This window comes from Cebus imitator, unplaced genomic scaffold, assembly GCF_001604975.1.
Source record: "Cebus imitator isolate Cc_AM_T3 unplaced genomic scaffold, Cebus_imitator-1.0 Scaffold38, whole genome shotgun sequence".
Lineage (NCBI taxonomy): Eukaryota > Metazoa > Chordata > Mammalia > Primates > Cebidae > Cebus > Cebus imitator.
In genome coordinates, this window is record NW_016107353.1 from 1,888,803 (window position 1) to 1,916,468 (window position 27,666).

Genomic DNA, 27,666 nt, shown 5'->3' on the forward strand with positions numbered 1-27,666 from the left:
GCAGGAGAACTGCTTGAACCTGGGAGGTGGAGGTTGCAGTGAGCCGAGATCATGCCACTCCAGCCTGGGTGACAGAGCAAGACTCCATCTATCTCAAAACAAAAACAAAACAAAAACAAAAACAATGATGGGATGTAGCATTCAAACTACAGACTGAAACCTTGCTCAGCTCATAGTCTGGTATCATGTCAGTCTTACTGATTCAGTAAGATTGGGACACGGTGTAACTTCATTTCTCCCAACATATCACCCAGCTGCCCAGAATCTATTTTCTACTCAAAACTGATTCCTTGTGTTCCTGACAAGCCTTCACGATCTATGTGGGCTCATTCCCTACTTCTACCTCCTCCTGCTGGCCCGAATTAAATTTCTCAGAAGCTGGGACAGCTCAGCAGAATATCACCCCTGTGGGTCATGATGAAGGTGTGTTCTGTCAACATTGTCATCCTCAGAGACAACATTGAGTATCTAGAAGTACGTCTGTCTGAATTACCATGAAAATTCTGTGTAGGTCGGAATACTATGGAGGAAAAGCACAGTCGCCTTTCTTTAACCCAAATGATAAAGGTGTTTTAGGTTTTTATGCTTGTTATAAAATATCTGTTGTTGGCTTCCACCTGCCATAAAAATATCTGTCATTCATTTCAGCTCTGACTATACACCCTTCCCTCCTCCTCGGTAGGTGTATTTGTGTGGAAACACGATGTGCACATTTTATTGGGTTTTCATTTTGTTTTGTCAAACTATCTGTATGTTCATCCTGTACGCACTTAAGAACAGCCTCATACTCATTTTGTAGAAACAGCGTAAGTTTCTCACATTCACATGCGATGTCCATTCTCCTGTATTCCTCCTTCTTCTGCAGCAGTGATTTGCTGGCTGGCATGGTTATCTCTCTTCCACCTGTTCTACACTCTTCTTTAAGGGCAGGTGCAATTCCAGGACTTTCCTGTGATGGAGGCAGCCTTCCTTATGGGCCACACTTAGTGCTCTCAGCGCTCTGTGAGACACAGAACCCCACAGAAAAGCGGGTTTCTCACACACAAGTTTCCATCCTGCCTTTGCCTCTTGCTTCTGGAGTAGCTTAGTGATTTTGGTCAAGTTACCCAGCCAAAGGTTGCTCCTAAAGTTCTTTTCAGGCAGCAACCATGGCAGAGAGAGCAGAGGGTGGGGATGTCATACAGATGCCCCCAGGAGTGACTGGCGTGCCTGCCGGGCAAGGTCCCCATGATCCAGGCAGAGAGATCTGGCAGCGCGCCCTCTGCTGGAGGCGGTCTCGCTGTCATGCTTTCACCCAGCTGAAAACAGCTGGGAGGTCAAGGTAACTTCAGGGAGGCCTGGCCCTCCGGGGGCCACCTAGTGAGAAGTGGAGACCTCCCCAGACCTCAGAGACCAGCTTTAGGTCTCCCTGGTAAGGCACACTGATGGCTGCACTGGTGTCCTTGTTTAGCCCCTTGCTCTGCAGCTCCTGAACTGCTTCCAAGAGCCCGCGGTCACCTGATATAGACAAGCCAGGCTTCCCAGACTCCTCGATTGTAGCTCGTGTTAAGAAAAGCCAGGTCCAATATCTTTCTTTCTCCAGAAAGCGCTGCAGCTCCAAGGATACAATGTCTCTTGGAGCAGGCAGATGAGTTCTTCTGGCCCCAGGCCGTGCAGCGAGTCTCAGAACATCATTGGCTTTTTTTCTCCTTTTTCCTTTTCCCTTTTTTTTTCTTTTGTTTAAGCAATCACAAATGTACAGAAGACTTGCAAGTACAGCACAAAGAATATTCTTCTTGAGCCATTTGAAAGTAGCTGCCGCCTCATACCTCATCACCCTTGAATGTTTTGGTGTGATCTTTAAAAATTCTCCTGGACACTAAGGACATGAACAGACAATTATCAAAAGAAGATATACAAACAGCCAACAAACATTTGAAAAAATGCCCAACATCACTAATGATCAGGGTAGTGCAAATCAAAACCACAATGTGATACCACTTACTCCTGCAAGAACGGCCATAATATAAAAAAGGAAAAAAAAAATGATGTTGGCATGGATGCGGTGAACAGGGAGCCTTCTACACTGCTGTTTAGTGGAGGGAATGCAAACTAGAGCAGCCACTATGGAAAACAGTGTGGAGACTCCTTAAAGAACTAAAAGTAGAACTACCATTTGATCCAGCAATCCCGCTCCTGGGTATCCACCCAGAGGAAAAGAAGTCATTAAATGAAAAAGTTATTTGCACATGCCTGTTTATAGCAGCACAGTTTCCAATTGCAAAAATGTGAAACCAGCCCAAATGTTCATTAATCAACTAGTGTATAAGGAAACTGATACACACACACACACACACACACACTATGATATACTATTCAGCCATAAAAAGGAATATATAATGGCATTCACAGCAACCTGGCTGGAACTGCAGATCGTTACTCTGAGTGAAGTGACTCAAGAATGGAACAGCAAACATCGTATGTTCTCACTCATAAGAGGGAGCTAAGCTATGAGGAATGCAAAGGCATGACAATGATACGATAGACTTTTGGGACTCAGGGGACAGGATGGGAGGAGGCTGAGGGATTAAAAATTACACACTGGGTACAGCGTACATTGCTTGGATAATGGGTGCGTCGAAATCTCATAAATCACCACTAAAGAACTTACTTTTTTTTTTTTTTGAGATGGAGTTTTGCTCTTGTTACCCAGGCTGGAGTGCAGTGGCATGATCTTGGCTCACTACAACCTCCACCTCCCCAGCTTCAAGCGATTCTCCTGCTTCAGCCTCCCGAGTAGCTGGGATTACAGGCATGCACCACCATGCCCGGCTAATTTTGTAATTTTAGTAGAGACGGGGTTTCGCCATGTTGGACAGGCTGATTTCGAACTCCTGATCTCAAGTGATCCACCTGCCTTGGCCTCTCAAATTGCTGGGACTACAGGTGTGAGCCACCAGGTCCAGCCTAAAGAACTTATTCATAAAACCACATACTACTTGTTCCCCAAAAACCTATTCAAACAAACAAACAAAAACTTTTCCTAGACAGCTAACTAAAACCATCAAAACTCGGAAATTAATATTGATATGTGACTTTCTTCGAACCTTCAGACTCCATTCCTGTTTCATCAGTTACCCCAGTAGTATCATTTACAGCAAAAGAATCCGGTTCATTATTCTGTGTGGCATTTAGTGATCATGTCTCTTTAAACTCTCTGGAATAGTTCCTAAGTCTTTCCTTAGCATGATCTTGACACTTTTGAAGATTCAGGCCAATAATTCTGTAGCCATCCCTCCATTTGGGTTTGTTGGATATTTCCTCAAGGCTAGATTCAGGTTATACACCTTGGGCAGAAATAGCACAAGATGTGATGCTGTGTTTTCCTCACTGCATCCCGGTAGGGGGTGCACGATGCCAATTTGTTCCATTTTTGATGTCTCTTTACTCCTAACGTAGTAAAGAAAGGCTCCAGACTACCCCATCCCTGACCCTACAGGGGATGCCTGTCACCCTACCTTACTGATGACGCTTTGCACCAGGCCACCCCTAGTGTGAACACCCTTCTCACCCTGCTGGGCTTCTAACACCCCACTCTGGGCACCCCCTTCTGTGTGTTCCATCTAATGGCTTTAAGACTGAATTGTTCAGGAAGAGGAAGGAGAGAAATAAGGAGAGGAAGAGCCTCCGTTCGATTTTTGAAATTAACAGTATGATTGATACTATAATGAACACACTGTGCCAGGCACAGTCTAAGCACATACATGCTTTAAGCATATTAACACATTTAATTTTCATAACTATCTGTATTGTAAGTACCACTATTAGCCCCATTTCACAAACAAAACTGAAACACAGAGGTTAAGTCATTTGCCCGGGGGGTACACAACAGCTGGCAGAAGCAGAGTTTAAACCTAGTCTCAAGCTCCAAAAAGTGCTTTTTGGGTGGGCAAGGTGGCTCACACCTGTAATCCCGACACTTTGTGAGGCCGAGGTGGGTGGATCACCTGAGGTCAGGAGTTCGAGACCAGCCTGGCCAACATGGTGAAACCACTTCTCTACTAGAAATGCAAAAACTTAGCCAGCAAGGTGGCAGGCACCTGTAATCCCAGCTACTTGGGAGGCTATGGCAGGAGAATTGCTTGAACCCAGGAGGCAGAGGTTGCAGTGAGCAGAGATTGTACCATTGCATTCCAGCCTGGGCAACATGAGTGAAACTCCATCTCAAAAAACAAAAAAACAAAAAACAAAACAAGAAATAGAAAGTGCCTTTAACCAACACAGTCCAGTCCACTTCCATCGGCAATGCTCTTGTCTTAGCCATTAATGACCACCATGTTACCAGATCCAATGGGCAGGTGTCAGCCCTCATCTGTCAGAGGCCGGCCACTCTCTTGTTGAAACAGCCTTTCTCTTGGCTTGTGTCCAGCACGTTCTTGATTTTCTTCCTACTGCTCGAATTGCACTTTCTCTGTCTCCTCTGCCAGCTCCTATGTCTCTCTCCTCCTCTTGGGATTTGAATTGCACAGGGCTTGTGCCTGACTGAGCTCACGTCTCTTCTCATTCTATTTCCACATGTACCCTCATGTGTTTATTTTGTTTTAAATTTTGTCTTAAAGCTGAGATCTCACTATGTTGCTCAGGCTGGAGTGCAATGGCACAATCATAGCTCACTGTAGCCTTGAACTCCTGGGCTCAAGGGATCTTCCCACCTCAGCCTCCTGAGTAGCTGGGACTACAGGTACATGGCCACCATGCCCAGCTAATTTTTAAAAATTGGTTTAAATATTTTTGTTGTTGAGACAGGGGTTTTGCAAGGTGTCTAGGCTGGTCTTGAACTCCTGGCCTCAAGCGAGCCTCTCATTTTAGCTTCCCAAAGTGCTGAGATTACAGGCATGAACCACCACACCCAGCCTCTCACATCTTTAAACATCCTTTGTAGGCTGATGACATTGATGTTTTTCTAGTCCAGGCCTCTCTTTGGGCTGTGAAACTCACACCTAGCTGCTTACTTGGCATCTCTGCCTGGCTTTTTCTCAGCCATCCTGAACTGGGCTAATCTTGATCCCAAACTGGGCTATTTATCTTCCTTCTTTCAGCTTGTGGCTCCCTTGGTTTTCCCCAAATGAGTAAACATGTCACCACCGCCCACCCCACCACTTAAGGCAAAAGCCCACCCCTCCCCCATGCAATCCGCTGCTAAGCTTTCTTTTCTTCTTCCAAGATACATGTTGAAAGCTGTCCATTTCTCTCCATTCTTACCACTACTTCCTGGCCACGATCATCTCTTCCCTGGACTCTTGCAGAGCCTCCTGCTCCATTCCTGCACCCTCCCAGTCCTCCTCCACAAAGCGCTCAACGGTCTTGCAAAACATGCAACCTGATCATGTCAGCAAACGGCCTAGACTCCTTCACAGCCGCCCACTGAGCTAAGACTGGAACAGAGCCCCCTCGTCCACACCGCGGCTCACAGGCCCTGCCTGGCCACCTCTTCTCCTGCCACCGTCCCTCCTGCCTGCCACGCTGCAACCACACTGCTCTCCACGGCTTCCGTGTGAGCCGTCTTGGCTCAGGGCCTTGGTAGATGCAGTTTCCTGGCCTGCACTCCCCTCCCTCTCACTTGTTATTGACAATGCATGCTCATCCTTCAGATCGCAACTGAAATGTCAGTTGCTCAGGGAAAGCTGGTCCACTTTGTTCCCTGACCTAAATCCCTCATTTCTCTCTCACAGGACTTGCTTATCACATTTGGTTAGAGAATGTTTACTTGAAGGCTACTTGGTTTAACAAAGTGTCAGTGTGCCACTGGGTTGAGGACCCAACCCTCCTCTCTCCATACTGTCATTCACCAGGTTCATGGTTCTCACCTGGGGTGAGGGGATGGTAGGGGGGAGGGGGCAGGAAGTGAATGTCTTTCCCAGGGCATGTTTGGCAATGTTTGAAGACGTTTTTGATTGTCACGACTTGGACTGGGGGGTGCTACTGGTATGCAGTGGGTAGAGGCCAGAGATGCTGCCAATGTCCTGTAAGGTACAGGACAGGCCCCCACAACAAAGGATTATCCTGCCCCAAAATGTCAGTGGTGGGGCGGTGAGAAACTGTGCCTGCCCTCTCATGGACACCCATGGTCCTAAAGAACATGGATACCCAGATTACTCCCACCTTCTTCTCTCCAGCCCAGGCCTCTACCTGGAGCTCCAGACTCGCATACGCAACAGCCTACCTGACATGTCACCCAGAGGTCTAACAGCACAAACAAACTCGACGCATCTAAAGCCCAACTTCTGCTTTCCCCCCAACTCAACCCTTCCCATTGCACAGGTAAAAAATCTACAAGGCATTCTTGAGTCTTCTTTCTCTCACACCCTACATCCAATCCGTCAGCAAATCCTCAGCAGTTTCCTCAAGGCAGGTTCCACGTGGACCACGCCCCACTAATACCCCGCTAACACCTTCGACTCCGCCACCTTCGCACACACAGGACTGGCTTCCCTGGCTGTGCGCGGTGGCTCATGCCTGTAATCCCAGCACTTTGGGAGGCCGAGGTGGGTGGATCACTTGAGTTCAGGAGTTGGAGACCAGCCTGGTCAACGTGGTGAAACCCCGTCTCTACTAAAAATACAAAAATTAGCCAAGTGTGATGGTGCCCGCCGGTAATCCCAGCTACTCCGTAGGCTGAGGCAGGAGAATCGCTTGAACCCAAGAGGTGGAGATGGCAGTGAGCAGAAATTGTGCCACTGCATCCAGCCTGGGTGAGAGAGTGAGACTCTGTCTCAGAAAAAAAAAAAAAGAACTGGCTTCCCTGCTGCTGCCTTCACACCTCCGCGGTCTATTCTCTACCCAGTACTCAGAGTGATCTTTTAAACACAGAAATAGAACATATCACAGCACTGCACAAAACCCTCCAATCATTTCTTATCTTATATAAATAAAACCAAGGTCATCTCAGCGACCTCCCTGACCTCAACCCCTAAGCTTCTCCCCCTCTTTACTGTGCTCCAGGCACACCCGCCTCCTTGTTGCTGCTCAAACACACCAAGTAGGCTAATGCTCAGGGCCTTTGCGCTGTCCGTCCCTGCTTCCTGGAACATCTCTCCAGAGAGCTGCTCGGCTTTGCTTCCTCACTTCCTATAGGCCTCTGTATAGTGCCCTTCCCTGACCGCTGTATATAAAATAGCAACTCCTCCTGCCTTGAACTCCATAGCCTCCTCTGATTTTATTGTCGTCTGGAGAACTTACTATCTTCTAATATACTACGGACTTCTTTCTTTTTCTTTTTCTTTTTTGAGACAGAGCCTTGCTCTGTCCCCAGGCTGAAGTGCAGTGGCACGACCTCAGCCCACTGCAACCTCAGCCTCCCAGATTCAAGAGATTCTCCTGCCTCAGCCTCTCAAGTAGCTGGGACTACAGGCATGCACTACCGTGCCTGGCTAATTTTTGTATTTTTAGTAGACATGGGGTTTCACCATATTGGCCAGGATGGTCTCGATCTTTTGACCTTGCGATTCGCCCGCCTCGGCCTCCCAAAGTGCTGAGATTACAGGCATGAGCCATCACACCCAGCCCTCCATACTTCTTTCTGTTAATGACCTGTCTCTCCTCTCTAGAATGTAAGCAGGGAGGCTGTTTCATTTAATGTTGGACATTCTATGTCCAGTACAGCGCTTGGCACACAGCAGAGAAAAATCTGTTGAGTGAACAAAAGAATGTTGTCACCAGTTCTCAGATGAAAAACCAAGGCTCAGAGGCTTTAAGTAACTCACCCAAATGAAGCCCTCAGAGCCACAGTTCTTCCCATTGCCCCGACCTGTTACAAGACCTCCTCCCTTCCTCTTCCCCAAAAGAAGGGGAAGGATGTTTAGGATGGAGGGTATGGTGGTTTGGGCAGGGAAGTGGAGTTTAGTTTCTGATAAGAAGCCTCCAGGGCCACAGGAGACCTTGATTGTTGTGGGGGAAGATGTCTGAATGGGCAGAGGCCTAGTGGGTCCACCTTTGTGGCAACCCAGTTCTAAGAACCCGGGATGGGAAAGGGGTCAGTGTGACTGGGGAACCTGCCAGGTCCCCTGGGCACCAGCCTCTGGCTACCTGTGAGCCTTGAGCAACCCCCACTGGCTGAAGAGCAGGGGAGCCACACCCCAGCCTGCCTGCTTCCCCAGGGTGCCAGCACAGCAGCTCCCAGCCCCTGGCTCCAGAGGTCACGCTGGTAGGTTTCCCAGAGACAGGGAGCCTGGCTGGGAGAGAGAGCGAGCCGACAGGGAGCCTAGACCAGATAGCCCATTGCAACCCCGCTCCCCCCACTCACTCTGCCATTCGGTGATGGAGATCATGCCGCACTCAGCCTGGGGGGCCTTTCTGGTGGAAGCGGGCAAGTGGAGCGTAGCCCAGAGGACTCAGCTGGTACATGGTCACGGGAAGCTGACCCTTGGTAAGTTGCGAAATGAATCTGTGGCCAATCATTAACTCCCTCTCCAGCCCGGGCCCCACCCCCCCGCACACCAGGCAGGTGCCCGTGTGTTCTGCGTCTCTCATCTGCCCCTCAAAACTTAGACTGTATACGGAAGCATAGGGATCTAGGGGGTGCTCAGGTTTCTCTCTTGGTTTGGTGGTGTGGGAAGAGTTGGCATCCACGCATCTCTTTGGGAATGTACTAAATTCATTTTGAAAGTCAAGCTTTTTGCTTTCTGCTATTACACTTACTAGGCGCTGGGAGGCGATGAGCGACTATGCAAAGCCTGTTGATGACCTAATGGCACCGCCAGATCCGGTTAAATCAATGGCAAAAGCGCCATGGGGGAAGTTAGACATGAAGGGCTTCGATCTCCTTTCCCCCAAGCTGTGTATAGCTTTGGACTGACTGTGAGGTTGAGCTATGAAAGACAGAGCCCTGAATTTGGGCTTGGGGCAGGACTGGACGATTCAGGGGGCCTGGTTCTAGTCTACCCACCAGCTATGTAGACAGAGATTCGTCCTTTCGTCCTCTGGGCCTGCAAAAGAAGGGACAGTTAGTTCCTAACATCCTTTTTCCTGTCTCAGAGCAGTGGCTCTCAACGACAAGAGAGCCAGCATCCACTCTGCAATGTCTCCTCTCTCCAGTCATGAAGAAATGAATTTCATAGATGATAGGACTAATCTACATACAGCATTTAAAAAATGCAAACAGACCTGGCATTGAAAATGCATTATGTCTGTAATCCCAGCATTTTGGGAGGCCAAGGCAGGCAGATTGCTTGAGCCGAGGGGTTTGGGCTCAGTGGTTTGAGCAGGAAAGTGGCCCCCAGGGCCACTGGAGACCTTGATGGTTGTGGGGAAAGATGTCTGAATGGGCAGAGGCTTCCTGAGTCCACCTTTGTGGCAACCCAGTTCTAAGAGCCCGGGATGGGAAAGGGATCCTCTGGGCACCAGCCTCTGGCTACCTGTGGGCCTTGAGCAACCCCCACCTGCTGGAGAGCAGGGGAGCCACACCCGCCCTACCTGCTGCCCCAGGGTGCCAGCACAGCAGCTTCCAGCCCCTGGCTCCAGAGGTCACGCTGGTAGGTTTCCCAGAGACAGCACGCCTGGCTGGGAGAGAGAGACCTTTTGTAGAGACCTTGTCTCTACAAAACTAAAATAAAATAGCCAGATGTGGTGGTGCCTGCCTGTAGTCCCAGCTACTGGGGAGGCTGAGGTAGGAGGATTGCTTGAGCTCAGGAGGTAGAGGCTGCGATGAGCCGTGGTCAAGCCATGCACTCCAGCCTGGGCAACAGAGAGAGACCCTGTCTCAAAAATAACCAAACAACAACAACAAAACATAAGAAAAGCTAACATAATTTTTTAAATGTTATTTTTTTTTATTATATTGGTGCAGTGGCTCATGCCTGTAATCCCAGCACTTTGGGAGGCCGAGGCTGGCAGATCACCTGAGGTCAGGAGTTCAAGACTAGCCTGACCAACATGGAGAAACCCCATCTCTATGAAAAATACAAAATTAGCTGGGCATGGTGGCACATGCCTGTAATCCCAGCTATTCGGGAGGTTAAGGCAGGAGAATCTCTTGAACCCAGGAGGTGGAGGTTGTGGTGAACCAAGATCATACCACTGCACTCCAGCCTGGGAAACAAGAGAGAAATTCCATCTCAAAAAAAAAAAAAGAATAACTTATGATAAAACAGAATGTCTTTCAATATATAAATGCTTAGGCAAGACTTACCAGAAGACATAAATGAAACAGGCAGATTGCTTGCACCTACGCATAATATATGTTTGAATTTAAGAGAGATAGAAGATGAGCCATTCTATGTAAAAACAAAAATCACACACAAGCAAGAAAGTGAAAGAGTAGCAGGAAGTGAAATAGAATAGAAACTGTTAGGCAAGTAATAACATACCAGATGTACGTGCATGTAAGAGAGGGAAAGCATCTTAATGGAAATAGGGATAACACAGCAAGGCAAATTAGAGAACACAAGGTGGAGATAATATAGATGCACGCTGTGCATGGAAAGGACCTGGGACTTATGTGTTTGTGTGTTGTCAAAATAGCTCCCGTGGAATGGGGTCGCTATGGCGTACCATGGACACATAGACCTCTGTCTTGAAATGCGTCAGTGTTAAGGCAAAATTCAGTCTCCGGGATCTTAAAAGGCCTTAGAGACCATATATTTCCCATGGGAAATGAGGGATAGAGGATGGATTTGGGAAGGAAAAAGAAGATAATAACGGTTTAGAGGAATTGCACATGGACCCCTGGGACGGTGTTGTAAAGACAGAACACAACATTTCCATACATAATTGTGACAACATTGGTGTTCATCCTTGAGCTGCAAAACACTTTAAACATATAAAGGATGGCAATAATATGGAATAAACTCTAAAACCTTTATTAGGGAGACCCAGTGAGATCTCTTGTATCTCAAGTATCTCTGCTTTCATGACTGGTTCTCTCACGTCTCTGTTAAATATTTTCAGTCAATTAGTATCACCTAGTGATAGAAACTGTTTTCAATCAGATACACAGCAGTCGGAATCTTATAATCCTCTATGTAGACAATGCATGGAGTCGATTATTCAATAATTTTGAGACAATGCCTTTATTCATTTTAAGTTTCTCCTCCATAATAACTATCTCCTAACTTTCTGAGTTTTTGTGAAATTTATTTTTAAAAGCTTATAAAAACTTTTTGGTATTGCTGTCAATTGAAATATGACCAACTTTTACTGGTACAGCTAGTGCTCGACTTACGACCATGATTGGTTCCTACAGACCGGTCGTAACACGATTTGGTCGTAAGTTGAGTAGGCTGTATGTACAGTACTGTGAAATGATGTTATAAAAATCTTTAAGTCATATTTTATCACAATTTTCTTTCATTATTGTTATATATCATAATTTTCTTTGTTCATTTTATGCCATTTGTATCATCTCTACACCATTTTGTTTCTTATTTTTACATTCGTCAGGTTTAAGTAAAACACTGCATTACCAGTACAACTGGTTTAATATTTGCAAAACACACAAAATTACAAAATACAGGTGCATACAAAAATACAAAATACAAGTGTAAAAAATACCATAGGAAACATTTTCCCAATTGCAAAACATATCAAAATAAATAAACATGTATGAAACATTTTATTGGCTGCTGGTGCTTGGCTGCAGATCATTGATGTTGTCATCTGAGGCAGCAGTTGGGGTTACCGGAGTTGGTTTTTTCATAAACATGGTGAGCTTTGTCTGAATTGTATGTTTCTTTTTTTCTTCATAAATTTCACGATACGAATGAAACACATTGTGCGCCATCCGTTCAATCCTTGCAAATCGTTCGATGTTTGGGTCCATTGCTTCGAAATGTATAAGAAGTTTATTCAGTAAAGATAAACCGTCTGATAATCCCTTAGCGGTGAACTTTCTTTCTGGTTCCTCCTCCTCTTTCTCTGCTTCTCTTCTTTCTTCTTCCGCCACTCTTTCTTCTTCCAGTTTGATTAGCTCTTCATTTGTAAGTTCTCCGAATTCTTTGTCTAGCAACTCTTCGACATCTTCCATTTCACACTCCAAAGAAAGGTCTTTAGCAAGTTTTCCTATTTTTTCCCGAATCGTTTCAAGTTCATCTTCACTGTCAAATCCGTTAAAATCATTAACATAGCGCTTAACACAATTTTTCCAGATGCCATTCATGCACTTTGTCGTCACAGCCTCCCAGGCGGTAGCGATATTCTTGATACACATCAAAATGTTGTAGTGTTTCCAAAAATCTACAGCGGAGCAGTCACGGCTAGCGATTGTGGTCGTAAAGTCGAATGGTCATAAGCTGCATAGGTCGTAAGTCGATCATACCTGTTTAGTTCAGTTGCACATTCGAAAGTTGTGCAGGATATGGGACAATTCTTTGTTTCGGAAATTTGTCCTGTGCATTATAGTCACTAAATGCCAGCAAGAGTTTTGCACTCTTGAGACAACTGAATACCCCTAGGGGCCAGTATCATCCCCATGGAAACCACTGGTAGGTTAAAAGGTTCATCCTAGCTTCGTGAAGCCTTAGGTATCTGATGTATCCTTTCTGTGCCTCAGCTTCTTGGATAATTATAGTACTTACGACTGATATAGAGGATGAGGATTAGTGAGCAAATACATATGAGGGGCATAGAACCAAGTACCTGGCACATAGTAAGCTCTTAATGAATCACTGCTATTGCTATTACTGTATAGTTGTAATAATTACTATTGTTATTCACATTATTATTAGTATACTGTTAATATGCTATTATATGAAAGACTTCTACTGTCATCTCAAATTGTGGTCCTAAACTGCTCCCACAGGTGTATAAAATAGCAGCTGGGGATGCCTCTCCCTTCCCCCACCTCCAGCCATGAAACCCACCTATGAGCTCAGGCGAATTAAATGCTCATGAAACTGGACCCTCCTGGCATGATTCTCTGGGTACTGGAGCTGAGCCCAGAGGGGGTGCCCACAACTCACCCTTCTGGAGAGGGACCTCCACAGGGACAACCCCAGGAAGAGGATACGCAGGCCCTGGAAGGCTGGGGCTAGTCCTTGACCCGAGGCCAGTCTCATGACTCTGCCATATGAGAAAGGGGTGGGGTAGTGTGTTACTCCCTGGGCTGGAGGTGCAGGACTGGCAGAGAAGGGACACTCCAGCGACAGCACGGGCCCTGGTGACGTCTTCCAGCAAAGGCTATAGAGCTAGTAAAGGAGGGTTCCTGGCAAACCTCCTCCCTCTTCCCACATCATGCCCCTTCAGGTGGCCAGGGAGCATTTGCAACCTCACCACTTCCACCCCCTCATATTTGGAAGTAAATTGGAGTTTTCAAAGTGATTTTCATCCATTTTCTCATTTCCCTTTCTTGAAAGTTCTATAAGATGGTTTAATATATCCATTTTCCAGATAAGGACACTGAGACTCAAGAATTTAGTGACTTGTCCAAATCTTCATGTGGCTAGCAAGGGGCATCTTGCTAGGGCCAGGAATTAAGGGTGACATGCCACCTTCTCTTATTAGTCTCAGCAATGAGGTGAGGCTGGGATGAGGAGGGGGCCGTGGCGTGGCCCTAGTTCCTTGGTAGCAGCAGGGTCTGAGGCTTGGCTGCCTGCCTGAGCCTGCGTGCCTGTCTTCAAAAATAAATAAATGATCATGCAGTTACACAGCACTGCTCCTTTTTTTTTTTGAAACGGAGTTTTACTGTTGCCCAGGCTGAGTGCAGTGGCATAATCTTGGCTCACTGCAACCTTTGCCTCCGGGTTCAAGCAATTCTCTGCCTCAACCTCCTGAGTAGCTGGGATTACAGGCACCCACCACCACGCCCGGCTAATTTTTTGCATTTTTGGTAGAGACGGGGTTTCACCATCTTGACCAGGCTGGTCTTGAACTGCTGACCTCGTGATTCACGTGCCTTGGCCTCCAGAGAGCGCCACTCTTTAAAGGGCATTCTGCTAGTTGCATTTTCATTTACATTTCCTCAGCTACTGCCCCCTTTTTGCAAATCCCAACCTGGCTTGATCTGGGCAGAGAGTGGAGCAGGCACCAGCCCTCATCATCCATTGAGAGGAGGAGCCAGCCCGTGTTGGTGGATGCAGTGATGCCCGTTGGTGCTCCGTGGTCTCACATTCCACCTCCTCCCCAATCCCTTGCCACTGGCTCTGGCCCAGACGGAGGCTGCAGATAAAGGCTCAGCCCCTCTGGAAAGTGATGAGTTCTCCAATATTCAGCCCCCTACCCAAGCCTCTGATCCAGGCACTCCCCTAGAGCCCATATCTGGTCACAGATCTCCCTGGTTCACAAAGGACATCATCCTGGGGATGTGATAAAATACAAAATAGAGTCAGATTTTTAAAATGACCACCCCCATACTAGCCGTTAGAAATGGGAACAGGTGCTGGGCACAGTGGCTCACGCCTGTAAATCCAACACTTTGGGAGGCTGAGGCAGGTGGATCACAAGGCGGTAGGAGGATCACGAGGTCAGGAGATGGTAGACCATCCTGGCCAACATGGCGAAACCCCATCTCTACTTAAAATACAAAAATTAGCTGGGCATTGTGGTGTGTGCTTGTAATCCCAGCTACTTGAGAGGCTGAGGCAGGAGAATCGCTTGAACCAGGGAGTCGGAGGTTGCAGTGAGCCGAGATTGTGCCACTGTACTCCAGCCTGGTGACAGAGCGAGACTCGGGAACAGGTGTCTCTGTTCAGCTTCAGTCATGAAAGCCAAGCCGGTGTAAGATCAGGAATGAGAGGAAGCTTGCTTTTTCATCTCCCCTTCTCACTTTTTCTTGAGCCAGCCCTCCCTCAGACAACCTGCAGAAGCCGAGGTGAGCCCGCCAGCCTCCCAGGGGCACTTCTTCTCTCCCACTACCCACCCCACACAATTTGCCAGGCTTCTTGACTCTTGTTCCCCACGGTAAGATTCCAAACTGAGAAGCGCTGGTAAAGCCCTTCATACTGAGCGTCAGTGCCCAATAACCACTAAATACCTGCCAGGAGAAATAGACCAAAGGGGCTGAGGCTGCATGAGAATTGGGGTGGTCTCATACTTCCCACCAAATTGTACGCCTTCGTGTAAAGTGGCAATATAGCGCATTGTGTAGCGATCAAGAAAGGCTGGGAATTCATTTTCTTCTCCTGTCTTACCCTTTGTCTCAGAGTCAAACCAAGGGAAGGTGCCAGGGCCTGAAGCATCTGATACTCTCATTATACAGAATCTTGGGACAAACCCTAACCTGGGGTCACCTGGACGGAAACGATGATGCTGGCGTTGGCAGCTTACCAGCGCTTCCCCAGCTCCTGGGGATGGCGGCCGTGGAGTGCAGGCTAAGGCATGGGGGAAGAAGAGATCATACGTTTTGCACCCAGCCTACTCCCCCGCCCCCATTCCCCTTTCCTGCCAACCCCATAAGCTGCCACACACTCTGAGGGCGGACACAGAGTAGGAGACACACACCGCATCTACAAACCATTCATTTTATTTCCTGTATTGAGTTTATACAAACTTGCAAGATACAAATGCAGAACTCACTGGGATTCTTTAGTACCTAAATCTAAAAAGAATGCTGCTGAAAGGAGGAAGCAAACTCTCACCTGTTTCCGTCAGGACACCCCCCTCCTCCCGGGGAGGTGGGTCATTGGCTAGAAAGATGCTAAGGGGATGCTACAGCTGTCTGCCCCCTGACAGAGATTCCATCTATCTAACCGTCACCCTCCTTCTAAGGTCACTTTTATACTAAATAAAGACACTGAGATCATAAATGTCCTTGTATGGTTTATTGTCTAATACTAGCAAATAAAATTGGCCCCAATATGTGCATAAATAGATATATATGTGTGTATATATATATATATATACATATATGTGTGTGTGTGTGTATACTATTTTTCCTTCGTTTTAAGAGCTGCCAGGTGGAGGGTGCCTAAAGGGAAAAGGAATTGGTTCCCTCTTGCTGTAACCAGCCCTGCCCAAGAACATGCCTCTCCAAAAGGCAGGAGAGCAAGTATGTCGCTTGCAACCTCAGAAAATCTTCAAAGTGACAGTAGCGGTATTTGATTACAGCCTCTTGGTTACTGATCATGGAGGTAAGGTGCTAATGGAGAAGGCCCTGGATGAATAATCAGAGCTTCCCCAGGTGGGTCACTTAGCCCTGGGCCCCATCTGGGCTCTGTTCATTCAGAGCAGAATGTTCCAGGCTGGCGACAGGGTGTCAGTAAATGCCTCAGGTGGGAGGCCAGGCTTCAAACGCTGGCCAGGGGCTCTGCTCCAGATTCCCAAACCCTTGATTTCAGATCTAGACAAAGACTTCTATCCTGCCCAAATCCTTGCAAGGCCGGAGCCCCTTTGCCCACTTTGACGGTTGACAAAGGCCGAGCAGTTTGGAAGGCTGAGTTGGCTTAGTTCGGCGCTCCAGTGGCAGCCTGCCGGGGTAAAGTCCTGGGGTTTCTTGGGTGAGGTTGTCACCTTGTCTGTAGGACCCTCCTCAGCCCAGAAGCTGATTTTGCAGTCTGGATGCCAGACTGAAGTATCATCCCTTTGGTACACCCCCAGAAAGAAAGGGTGCAGAGGGGGGATGTCATAGATGTGACCCAGACAGAGAGGGATCAAGTGAAGAGGAGTGTGACAGGCCCAAGGACCTCGTACGTGTCTGTGCTGAAGGACCAGGGATGGCCCAGAGGATCCCAAGCCGCCTCCTCTGGGATTCACACCTCCTCGTAGACTAACATCCTTGGCGTTTGGTATAAGCTGCCATTCTACTGTCTGCCCTTTCCAGCAGCTGATGAAGAGGGGTAGTCTAGCAGCTCATCTGGGGTGCATGCCTGCATGGGTCTCTTTCGGCAAACAGTTCCTTCCAAAGGATTCATGCCTGACAACCGCAGAGGGTCATCAGGAGCAGACAGTGTAATCAAATCCTTAGACCAGAACTTCAAGGGAATGCCCTGCCTTGGCAAGATGCTCTCTGGGTGAGCTCTGGGGACCAGCCCTTTCCTGACTGGGGAAGAGGGTGGCAGGAAGCCACTGTGGCAGAGGGAAGGGCACAGTGTTGGGACCTCAAGACAGGTACCTCATCTCCTCACCTCATGTGCCCATTCCATTCAGACATTGCACATTTTGAAAATAGATTTGCTTTTTTTAAACAAAAGCATAAAATAGATCTGTCTTAAAATAAGTCTTTCCTCTCCCCTTCTTTGGATCAAAAAGGCAAGGGGTATGGCCTTGATATGCGAGGAGCGATGTGGAAAATATGGGAGAGGAAAAACGGGCCTGGGCGGGAGCTGCAGGAAAAGATCAGACATCCAAACAAATAGATTACATAGATAGATCTATAATATGTATAATCTCCATAAAACATATATTAAGGCATGTAAAGCAACATAAAGAGCCAGCTTTATGAAATAAGAGGTGAGAGAGAGGTGGCAGAGGTGCAGACATTATTTCTTGGTATTTTACATGTATTTCTAAAAAATATTACTTAAAAAAAAAAAGAGACGGACAAAGCGGCAGGCATGGAAGGCCCTGAAAAGCCTGTTTCCTGTGGAGGGAGAAAGGCGTGGCAGAAAGAGGGAGAGGAGATGACCTGGGAGCCAATCCCACCTGCCAGTCTGCAGGGGAGAAAGGGCAGGTTTGGGGTGCTTGAACTGTGAAGATGGGAAATAGAGCCAAGGGTCACGTTTACAAAACCTGCTAGAAGTGAAGATCGCTGGGCGCCTCCCGGGCTGTAATCCCTCAGAAACATGAGAATATCCTAAGCACCTAGAACAGTGCCTGGTACATAAAAGGTGCTCGATAAATATTTGTTGAGTAAACTGTCATCTTTACTTGCATATGAACCAGTAACTGTCCCAGCCATGAGGGAGTGGAGAGGAATTAGTAGGTGTTCTTGGGACTGCTGGAGGTCAGGCTGAAGCCTCTGGGTGGCAATTCTAGCAGACAGAAGGCCGAGGGGCCAGGGCGTCTTCAGCTTCGCTAAGTCCTCCTCTCTGGCTACACTCATCTCCAGGTGGGTAGAGCCGAGAAAGAATTCACTTTGCCTTATTGTCTCTCCCCCACCGGCCTCCCTGGGCAGGTGGATTGTGAGAGTGCCTAGCCTCAGCCAGTCCTCGTGTGGGATGCCTGGGATGGGGGAGGGTCCTGGAATCTGGCCTCCCAGATTTTGACCTCACCCCCTCTCCTCAAGGCATGCTCCCAGCTGGCCCACTGCACATTCCAGGGGGAACAGGGCAAGAAATATCATGGAACTGGGTAGGTAAGTCCCTGAAGCTGACCACACCCTGCGTAAGACAAGTCCTTCTCTTTGCTCCTTACCCCAGGACGGGGAGGCAGACGCCAGGTGCAGACCTACTACAGCCATCTCCCAGGCAGTTGCTATTCAACCCCCTTCACCCTGATCCCCACACCAAGCATCTCCACTGAGGCTGCCAGGTGCTCCACTGGTGGGTCCTCCTGGGAACGAGGTGGGAGGAGTAGAGGTGACGGTCTGGCACTGCACCGGGCACTAGCCTAAGGCTCCACCTGGGGAAACCAATCTGATACCCCCTTTCCAATCTCCCTCTTTCCCACTTTACTTGCCAACGTGTCCCGCTGCTTCCCCCTCCTCCCACTCTGAGGATCTCTCTCTCTTTCTCTCTCCTTCTGTCTTTAACGCTCTGCTACCCTTCCCAACCTGCCCTCAGACGCTGCACAGACCTGCTCTTCTCTAGCCACAGCCAGCACTGTTTCCTCTGGGAGCCAGTAGCCTCTCCCCATCTCTCATCACCTTGTCTTTGGCTCAAGCAGGGTGGTCAGTCTTCACTGGATCCCAGCGAGCACCCATAAGCAAAGCACTGGGTTTGTGTCGAAGCCCTGGGTCCAGCTGGGGCAGCAGGGTGGGGCTGATGAGGATAGGGGTGATGACAGGTGCTGTTCTTGATGTCAGGCTGGCTCCAAGAGGCAGTGTCCATCTCCTCTTCACCTCTAGTCCTGACCTAAGGTAGCCACGGGCATGTTCTCCACCGTGGCATGTCCCCCATCAGGGAATATTCCACTGGAGTCACCACAACCCCAGCCAGGGCCAGGCTGAGGCTCCCTGTGACCTGGGCATCAGCAAGGATGGCACTCTCCACTGCCATCTCAGCCCTGGCCCAGGACCACTGTGTGAGTAGTGAGGGCTCCAGGGCTAGGCGTGGTGGGTGTGTGGACACCCAGGCATCCACGCTCTCGGCAGCAGCCCATGGCCCCAGCCTGGCTCCCTGCGGCATTCCCATGAGAGTGCAGGGGCAAGGGGCCAGGATGGGGAGCCAGGACCCCAGGTGGGCAGAGGACGGCTTCAGAACGTGGCTCTGTGGAGCTTCACAGCATTGGCCTCAGCCAGGGCTTGCACTAGAGAAAAGAGAAATGGGGTGAGAAGAGGGCTGCAGAGAGGAGCAAGGACTCCAGCCAACCTCCCCTGGAGAAAGAAGCCTCATCCTGCAAAAACCTGGCAGAAACCACCCAGGTCCCTCAACCTGAGAGGAGAACAAAGGAAAGGAAGTCATTGTTTTTTTCTACTTGACTGAGAATGAGCAGCTGTGGGCTGGGGAAGGGAAGGGTTCACAGAATTTGGCTGTAGTTATCAATGTTATTTTAAATTATAATAAGATCTGGGAGTGGAGAAACAGCTTTTGGGGGCTTCTGAAGGTTCTGCATCTGTATATCTCAACAGATGGAAAGCTTGTCAGCAGACAGGAGGCACAGGGGTGAGGTGTCAGGGAAGAGCCTTCCCTGAGAGCAGACAGGTGAGGTCTCGGCTCCATTCCCTGTCTGCTTCTGGAGAAGCAAAGGCCATGGGCATTACAACATCCAAGAGGCAGCCCTGCCAGCCGGCTCCAGCCCAGCACTGCGTGGGGAAGCTGGATGGATGGGCGGATGGATGGATGGACGGACAGACGGATGGATGCATGGATGGATGGATGGATGGATGGTGGGGAGGAGTGGCATAGGGCGCTGGGGTAGGGGAGAAGCAATACCAAAATGAGAGGGCATAGATGGCTTAATGGGGGTGGAGGAAGGGGCCCCACTCCCCAGGTGGATGAAATACAGTAGAAAAGTGCTTACGTCAGAGCTCAGACCCGCATGGTATGGCTGCTGTCGGCGCCCCGTGGGGATTCAGACGACAGGGGGTTGGCTGGAGGAGTCGGGGAAGCAGGGGAGGTGGGAGGGCTTGGGGTGGCACATTGCACTGGAAACAGAAATGAACAGGGAGGTGAATGGGGGTGGGTGGGGGAGGAGGGTGGGCACCCAGAGCAAGCGAGCCCCTCCCCAGGCGGGGAGCGAGGCAGGGAGGCAAGCAGAGAGAAAGCGCTGAGCTTGGAGCTTGCTCAAGCTAGGCCAAGCTGTCCTCGTTCCCAGGGCGCCATTGAGGAGAGTGTGAGGCCCCAGAGGAGAGCTGGCGGAATCTAGGCTCTGCTGAGAACCAGTGTGACTGTAAGGCCAGGCCCTCTCTGGGCCAAGAGCTCCCCTCCCATTCACACAGTGGGGAGATTCACACACTTCTCCGCTACTGTGCAGATAGAACCAGGGAGTGGCACCTTATACACGGCGATGTCACTAATGATAATGATATTAATCGTTATCATTGTGCAGTAAAATCACACTAAATTAGTGCCGTAAAATCGTACTAATCCAAACCATCGGGCCCCATTTAACATGGTTAACCATGTTAACCAATGACTTCTGATAAACTTAAAGAGAGGTCTGTTAACTTGGCACAGCCACGGCTTGTAAACATGTTCCCTGCTAACACTTGAGACCCGCTTTTCATCAGTCCAGTAAAGACAAACCTGGGTCCACCCCTGAGCAAATCGAGACAAGCCTGAAGTGATGTTTGAATTAATGAGATTTTACTCTATTATCATTATTATTCCATGTTAAGAACAGCAAAGTGGAAGGACAATGAGAAGCAGGGACTGATTACTGGGGACAAGCTCTATGCAGTCTCCAGACCCTCACTGTAGCCGCGAGGCAGGAGGATGGCAGAGACAACATACTCACTCAGGCTCAGAAAGGAACCAGACCTCAGCCAGGGTCACACTGCACTTCCTCCAAGAGAGGGGTCCCAGCAGTGAACTTCCCACCCTCATCCCCACCCTACCCTGGACCTCACCTCCCCTACCCTCTGTGCAAGAGAAAGGGCCAAGGTGGCTCCTGTAATTACATATCTAACACACCTACATGTGCGTGGAACACACGTAGCTCTCACGTGGATGTGAAGTTGTCTGCCTATACGCAAGTTTGTGCATGGTAAGTGGCAACACCATACCATTATGCTCATTGCACAAGGCTCAGATATGTGTATTTGTGTATTTCCAAGCCTGTGCCCTTCCATGTGAGCCAACACTTGTAACTTCACGTGCAAATACACCCACAAACACTTTCAAACACACATTCGTGTGCATATGTACATCACCGACCCAAGGGTTAGTCATTGAGCAGTCTCAGCTTCTAAAACAGCCAAGAAAACAAAAAACGAAGCAAAAGATATCTCAGGGAAGCCAACACAGAGGTTACAGCCTCCATGGCATGCAGTGAAGCCCTCATAATTTACTCATAGGGACCCCTCATGAGTCCAGTTACTCTTATTTATACACAGTTCTAATAGGTGTTGACTCGCTGGGTTTCTAGCCCAGGGGAGATTAGAAATGGGAAAATTCGAAGACACGGAGAAATTGGGAGGCCCACTGACATCTATAAGAAAGCATGACTGAGGAAAGAAAATGTTTTATAAAAAGCAGACATACAGCTTTAAAAGCGTGACAGCTGGGGAATATTTAGCATAGCTACAAACAGATCTATGTCCACTGTAGCCCCTACGGGCATTCCTTTAACAGAGATCAGCAAAATAAAGATATTTATAATGATAATCATGAGCAAGAAAAGGTCCTATGAAAACAGAACTTTGTTAAGAAGTCAGAAAAATACTCCACATATATTAGAAATAGATTCATCAAAATAGTTAAAATTCACATATGCTGCGATATTATAAGGTGTGCACTCACAAGTACCATGTGCGTGCAGCAATCAGTCACACATACTCACATTCACGACACTGTGCTTTCTCCCAGCCTGTGCACACGGACCTACGTTCACCATATTGCAATATATATACTGTACACAACATATACACAAATACGCTTTATCATTTCCCATACTGCAGAAAAGCCAGTCACACGTAAATACATGCATTCATAAACACAACCTCCACTGATATATTGTACACTCGCATACATGTACATTTATGCTCCACGGGCTTACCAAATACTAGCTGGACTCACAAGTAATGGGTCTCCACACAACATCCTTAGAAATTTTGCATAGATGCACACATTCCCACATTTGTACTCCAACATTTCCTCCACCCCCACACTGCACACTTGAATACACACAAATAAATGCGTGTATCTACAAACATCACCAGATCCAGACACTGCACATGACATCCATGCCACACGTACACACTCAAAAATGTCACAACTTCCCACATATTACATACCTGAGTCTGCACGCACTGGGTGAATTTGCAAGCATGACAGCATTCCTCACTGATTACTCTGCCCGCGCCACATGCCACACGCGGCACTGAACTCTACACGCTGTACCCGCTGCACACTGTGCGCATGACCTGTGCCCAGCACTGCCACACACACAGTGTCCAGGGTGTGAACCTGTGCCCTCCCTGTACGTGCCCAGGACCAGGTTTGCTGTGCCTGGCAGGGCTGTAGCTCTGAGGAGGTGGGCCACAGGCCAGGGGCAGTTGGGACGGTGGGCTAAGTCTGAGGTCTGGCCCTGCCACAGCCATTTTTTTAAATAGTTGAGGTTTTGGCAAAAGCAAGGTGACCGTTTGGTTTCAGCACACAGACCCTGATAAGATGGAAATCGGATAGGCTGGGTAGGTTTTGTTTTCATGGAATCTTTGGCTAAGGAACTAGTAGGGAGGGCCGGGGGCTGGGGCTGGGGCAGAGCAAAGTTTTTAGACCAGCCTTGTCTCTGTAACCCTTGAAAACAGGAAGTGGCCTTTCGCCCAGAGCATGTGGAATCTGATCTTTGGAAGGTTCAAGTTCATTTTGCAGCTAAACTACAGGGAGGTTCAACAGAGGCCTGCTTCCTTGTGGCCAAACTGGTTTTGCTGCCTTTTGGCTGCAGGATGGGGCTCTCTGAAGCTATCCCTTCTCTTCCCCTCAGCTCCAGCCTAAAGACAGCCTCTCCCTGAAATACCTCCAAGTCTCTCCCTGGCCACCCATGCTAAAGTCCATGACACCTTAACTGGCAGAAGGTTCTTCGTTAAGGCTTACTTAAATCCTCTTTGCCGTAGCTAAAATCTTCTGGCTTCTGAAAACATCCATATTTAAAACAATTAGCAAAATGACAAATAGCTTCTATTTCTACTTCAACTATTGCTATTTCAACTACAACTACCAGCATCACAGTGCTACTGCTACTGTCACCACTACTACAGCTGTGAGCATGTATTGAGCACTTGCTGAATGCCAGGCACTGTGCTAGGTGCTCGGCACACATTGTTTCCGATCCTCACACCAGCAGAACTGGAGGCAGGAATTTTGATTTGAATTTCACAGATGAGGAAATGGAACCTCAGAGCACCAGAATGTGCACCCTCCTTAATCACCAACATGAAACACCAGCCTTTCCACTTTGTTCTGAGCCACGCTTCTGACCTGCTCCCGGCCCGATTCCTGCCTGGGCTGCTGTACCTGAGGCCCGACACCTGCTCTCGCTCCTCTCTGCCAATGCTGTCTCCCGCTATGGCTCCCCCTTCCGAATCATTCCTCTAACCGCGGGCTTCGAAGCTCTCACTCTCACTCTACTTCTCTATCCTAAGCACCTTCATCCTGAGGAGGAGAACAGTTTCCTAGGCTCCTTGACTTACCCACTGTCTCTCCTTTCTCTTGAATTTTCCCATGCATATAGACTCTCTTTCATTCTTAAAAGATCAACAACATTTTCATCTATTCTGGGATGGTAGCTCAGGCTGAGTAGAAGCTGACCCTGTTGGTCTCAACCCTATCAGCCTCTAGCCAGGACCTGGTAGCCTTTGCATCAGTGTGAGGTCAGCTCCTCGCAGTCACCTTTTCTTAGCAGAAAGGTGGGTTTGGATCAATAGCCAAGGTGCTCATTGTATCACTCTCAACTCTTTGCCTGCACCATCTTTTTTGATTCTTCCTATTTGCATGCAGCAAGAAAGGGAAATGAAAGGACACTCTGGAATAGCTGGCCCTCTCCCTGCAACTGAGAAATATTTTTACCTTTCTCTGTCAAACTCAGTTATCATTTTTTCTCTGCGCCTTTCCCTGACCTGCCCGGGCAGAATGGCTTCCCGTGCTCTGCATGGCTTCCGGCCATGACTCCCTGCAGTGACTGTAAGCATCATCCCAGCTCTGAGCTCCTGGATGTCAGCAACTCTGGTCCCTTTGCACCTCCCTGAGCCTAGCACAGTACCTGGTGCTCAATAGATGCTCATCTCAACCTCCAGGAGCATCTCCTCAACCTGATACCTCTCTGCTCCTGCCCCCCCGAAGCAGTGCCACGCGTCCTCCCCTACACCTGGTCTGCTGGTTTCCCTGGCAGGGTGGAGCGAGGCCCAGCCCCTCTCACCAGACAGCATGCGGCCCCTGCGGGAGGCCTCGGTCGCCAGGGCACAGGAGATTTCAATCCGCTTCTCCTGCTCCTGCAGCTGGCTCTCTGAGTCCTGGGGCACGTCCACAGAGTCCCCCTCGCCGATGGGCACCACGTTCTGCATACTGAAGAGGCACAGACACACAGAAATGGAGGGAGGGACAGGATGGTCCAAGTGGCTTGTGGGGGCCTGCAGACTGAGGTTGGCAGGGAGGGCCAGGGACCCGTGAATGTGCAGTCTCTGGTTCCCAGCAAGGCTGTCGCTAGGAGTGAATGGGACCCTGGAAAAACACAGGTTGGGACCCCTTCCCTCAATGTTCTCAAATGAATTAAAAGGTTCAAGTGAGCATTTAGGGCAGCCTGGAAGGGGAAAGAAATCAGCAGAGGGCGAGCCTTCGGTTTTGTCTTGATGGTGTGATGTGCATGAGCCAGCAGGTCTTACCAGCACCCGACGGCCGCATCCCTGCCTCTGCTGGTGGCTGGGCCCTGCTGCTGCCTGGAGCCACCACCTCAATGTGCTCTCCCCTGGGGAGGCTCTGTGCCCTCAGCGACTTCTAGTGGCCCAGGTGTCCTAGGTGCCAGGGTGGGCAGAGGAAGTAGAGGCTCTCCCAGACGGTTACCTGGATTTGGCAATGAGCGTCTTGATCCTCTCCACCTTCTTCTGCTTCTCCTTCAACTCCTCAGGGCTCAGGGGAGTGTCAGGCTCCAGGTCAATGTACCGCTCGGGGATGAGGACTTTGTCTGGAGTGGAGAGCTATGGAGGGGTTGGGGTCACCATCTATGTCCCCTCCCAGGGTCTCCTGCTCCAGCCCTTCCTGGTTCCACTCACCTCCTTATTGATGTCCACATCATAGTGCTGGGGCTCTAGTTCCATTTTGCGAAGCCGGGCGATTTCCTCCCGGGGTGTCTCGTAGGTCCGCCCCCCAGGCTCCTCTGCCCGCAGGGCTGCCTCCAGGTTGGAGATGTCCACCTCGTGGATGCTGCGGTGGCGGCGCACCTAGGGGACACCAGTGCCATGATGGCACCACAGCTACCCAGGCCTCCCGGCAGCTCTAACCATGCCCTGTCCTCCGCTCCCTTCCCAGCCCGCCTGACCCAGCTGCCACCCCACTGTTCCCACCGCACCCCACTGCAGAACTATCCTCCTTCCTTTCTGCTGGCCCAAAGTCTGCCCACGCGCTAGGCCCTAGAGGTGACTTCTCAGCAACATCTCTTGTCAGTTCTTGCCGTTCCCCATCCTGCCCTACCCTGTATTCACATTCTGTGCTGTGTATTTTGGGCAGTTGAATTAATGTGACTTGTTTTGATTTCTTCTTTTTATTTTTTACGAAACAAGGTCTTGCTGTCGCTCCTGCTGTACAGTGACAGAATCATAGCTTGCTGTAATCTCGAACTCCTGGCCTTGAGTCCTCCCATCCCAGCCTCTTCCCAAGTAGCTGGGACTGTAGGTGCACACCACCATGCCCAGATAGTTTTTAAACATGTTTTTATAGAGACAGGGTCTTGCATTGTTGTCAGGTTGGTCTCAGACTCCTGGCCTCAAACGATCCTCCCACCTTGGCCTCCCAAAGTGCTAGGATTACAGGCATGAGCCAACCACACCTGGCTAACTTCTAATGATTTCACATGATAGGAGTTCTAATCCATCAACTAGAATGTAAGCTGTTGAGGACAGGACTTACAAGTCATAATTTTTCCATATTTCTAAAATTTAGTAGAAAGAAAAGTGAAACGATGACTTGGGCCACTCCCAGCTCTGTACGTAACAGCTGTGTAGCCCAGGAACCCTTTCATTTCTCTTCACTTTTCTGCAGAAAAGAGTTTCCCCATCTGCAGAACAGGGATAATAATTCCTAACCCAATGTTGTTACAAGGATCAAATAAAGTAACATGAAAGGGGTTTGTAGATGATATTGTGCCATGCGATGGTGAGCTACTGTGATTATCTTCCTAGCAGCCAGCCCAATGCTAGGAACAGAGGAGGTGCTCCAGAAACATGTATAAGTGATGACTATTTATTTTTATTTTTAAAATATTTATTTATTTATTTACTGAGACGGAGTCTCGCTCTGTCGCCCAGGCTGGAGTGCAGTGGTGTGATCTCAGCTCACTGCAACCTCCTTCTCCCGGGTTCAAACAATTCTACCTCAGCCTCCCGAGTAGCTGGGATTACAGGGCTGTGCCACCACACCCAGCTGATTTTTGTATTTTTATAGAGATGGGGTTTCACCATGTTGGCCTGCCTCAGCCTCCCAAAGTGCTGGGATTACAGGCATGAGACACTACACCTGGCCAGTGACAGCTGTTTCCACGTGGTGAATTCGGTACTATTCTCTATTAAGTGAATTTTGTATAATTCATTTCAACAAAAATAATTAAGGCATTCCTTTTTGTAAGTTATTTTCCTTAAACAAGAAAAAGTCAACACTCGAAGGACTCTTCTGCCGGTGGAGGAGAGACCTCGCCGGCTCTCCCAGCTGCCCAGCTTGGGTCCTTTCCCCTCTCTTTCCTCTCAAACCCCCCAAGCCCAGACTGGCCATGCCCTGGGAGTGGGCAGTGTTGGCAGATGCCAGGCTCACGCCTGTGGGTAGCTGGGAAGGCATTACCACTTTGTAGGCTGGCCGGGGACTGGGCTCGGGGGCCGGGCTGGCCGGGAGCTGCAGGCTTCTCCGCTTCTCCTTCATGGAGCCACTCTGGTGCCGCCGCATTCGGTCAATCTGCTCCTCCACGCTCATCTTGACCTTCCCCTCGCCAGGGAACACAGCACTCTTGGGGCGTTCCTGCTGCCATGGGAAAACAGAGCTCTGACAAGTGCCTTATTGCCCACCCAGCTTTTCCATCCCAAACCCTTAACATTTACCTTCTACAGGAAGTCTGCTTGTAGTGGGCTGAACAGTGATCCCTCAAAGGTATGTCCAAGTACCAACCCCAGGTATCGAGAGTGTAACCTTATTTAGAAATATGAGATCATTGCCGGGCGCGGTGGCTCACGCCTATAATCCTGGCACTTTGAGAGGCCGAGGTGGGTGGATCACGAGGTCAGGAGTTCAAGACCAGCCTGACCAA

The 27,666-nt window shown here is 49.1% G+C and overlaps 1 protein-coding gene and 1 long non-coding RNA gene across 24 annotated transcripts in view; both read right to left on the reverse strand.

Moving 5' to 3' along the window:
* Positions 1 to 8,480, reverse strand: part of LOC119470696 — a 17,185-nt gene extending 8,705 nt beyond the window's left edge. The window contains exon 1 of the long non-coding RNA XR_005199638.1: positions 8,282 to 8,480. This is a non-coding gene — a long non-coding RNA (uncharacterized LOC119470696). The remainder of the gene's footprint in view (positions 1 to 8,281) is intronic.
* Positions 8,481 to 15,414: 6,934 nt separating this feature from the next.
* The window catches only part of PLEKHA6 (pleckstrin homology domain containing A6), a 163,919-nt gene continuing 151,667 nt past the window's right edge, over positions 15,415 to 27,666 (reverse strand). For 18 of the 23 annotated variants that reach the window (XM_017525386.2, XM_017525381.2, XM_017525388.2 and 15 more), the window contains 6 exons: positions 27,207 to 27,383; positions 25,430 to 25,597; positions 25,221 to 25,354; positions 24,580 to 24,725; positions 20,026 to 20,149; positions 15,415 to 19,311 (listed from right to left, as the gene is read on the reverse strand). In XM_017525386.2, the coding sequence (XP_017380875.1) occupies positions 20,034 to 20,149; positions 24,580 to 24,725; positions 25,221 to 25,354; positions 25,430 to 25,597; positions 27,207 to 27,383 (741 nt within the window). In that variant the 3' untranslated portion in view covers positions 15,415 to 19,311; positions 20,026 to 20,033. The remainder of the gene's footprint in view (positions 19,312 to 20,025; positions 20,150 to 24,579; positions 24,726 to 25,220; positions 25,355 to 25,429; positions 25,598 to 27,206; positions 27,384 to 27,666) is intronic. The other 5 variants (XM_017525382.2, XM_017525401.2, XM_017525402.2 and 2 more) reach the window with 3 other exon arrangements.